Genomic DNA, 1,395 nt, shown 5'->3' on the forward strand with positions numbered 1-1,395 from the left:
GGCAAGTTTATTTATATAGCACATTTCATACACAATGGTAATTCAAAGTGCTTTAAATAAAAATAATCATTTAAAAAAAATCACAACTAAAAACAAGGAATTTAAATGATTTAAAAATTTATTTAAAATGAATAAAAAATAAAAAATGATTATACATGGAAACATTTATGTGTATCAAAGATTTGATACACACACATTACAGATACAGATAGTTTTGAACATGAGAAAGTGAAGAATGTAAGACACAAATATTAATATTGTAGCTTGCAGTGTAAAATAAAATATTTTTATATATATATATTTATTTATTTATTATTTCACAGGACAATTGCAATTTACAACTGTAATATATTTATATTTTCATTTTAGAGTTAAAACAATAATAATAATGTCTACATATGTGCAGCCCTATATATAAATAATTTCACAATAAAAACAAAACACTTAATGAAGAAGATACGTGAAAACGTAATATATTTAAAATACATTTATTTCATACTAAGTATAGTTTAAATCTATTAACATATTTACTGACAGATAACTCGAGACTTACGGATATGAAAATTATAATTAAACTTTACTTGGAATATTACTTGTGCACAATGCACTTTTCTTAATATTAAGTCTAAAATGTGTTTTAATGTCACTTTTGATGAGGATTGTATGATCTTTGACTTTAAACGCAAAATATTTAAAGTGTACTTGCAATAGTTCCACTTTAGCACAATCAAGTATACTAAGTATCATTACAAGTGTATAGTATGCACAATTAAAGTGCATTAAGTACAAAATTAGTTGTTTCAATTTAGCAGATACCAGTTTAGTGTACTAAAAGTACAATTGCAGGACATTTTATTTAGTACATAAACGTGTATTTGTAGTATACTTGGCATGAAATAAATGTATTTCAGATACATTTAAGTGTGTTTATTTTTGAGTAGGGTTGTGGACTTTGAGTCAGTATGTGTGTGAAAGGCTGATTGTGATGTGTTTCAGGAGGATGGCGCGTCTCGTGGACAGAACGCCGCAGGTACTTGTGCATCTGACTGAGAGTGCAGTAAGTGTGTTTCTCAGGTGAGCTCAGGTGTGCTGTGTGTCGTTCTGCAGATGCAGTGAAGAAGCCGTGGGACCGAGCCAGTTCAGCCGAGAGATCCTCGCTGGTGTCCAGGTCAGAAACACAACATCGCTATCAATCCAGGTTCTCTACACACATACTGGCAGAGGCGTAGCCATCATTTCAGAAGTGAGGGGGACAGACATGTAATATATATATATATATATATATATAACATTACAATATAACATTTCTGTAATATATAACCTACCAGTCAAAAGTTTTTTTACGTTTTTAAAGAAGTCTCTTCTGCTCACCAAGCCTGCATTTATTTGATTCAA

At 30.1% G+C, this 1,395-nt stretch overlaps 1 protein-coding gene across 1 annotated transcript in view; it reads left to right on the forward strand.

Moving 5' to 3' along the window:
* The window catches only part of evlb (Enah/Vasp-like b), a 31,630-nt gene that overhangs the window by 26,205 nt on the left and 4,030 nt on the right, over positions 1 to 1,395 (forward strand). The window contains exons 9-10 of the mRNA XM_016573024.1: positions 997 to 1,030; positions 1,108 to 1,168. Coding sequence (XP_016428510.1) covers positions 997 to 1,030; positions 1,108 to 1,168 — 95 coding nt within the window. The remainder of the gene's footprint in view (positions 1 to 996; positions 1,031 to 1,107; positions 1,169 to 1,395) is intronic.

Source organism: Sinocyclocheilus rhinocerous, unplaced genomic scaffold (assembly GCF_001515625.1).
Source record: "Sinocyclocheilus rhinocerous isolate Xijiao unplaced genomic scaffold, SAMN03320098_v1.1 scaffold1074, whole genome shotgun sequence".
Classification (NCBI taxonomy): Eukaryota; Metazoa; Chordata; class Actinopteri; order Cypriniformes; family Cyprinidae; genus Sinocyclocheilus; species Sinocyclocheilus rhinocerous.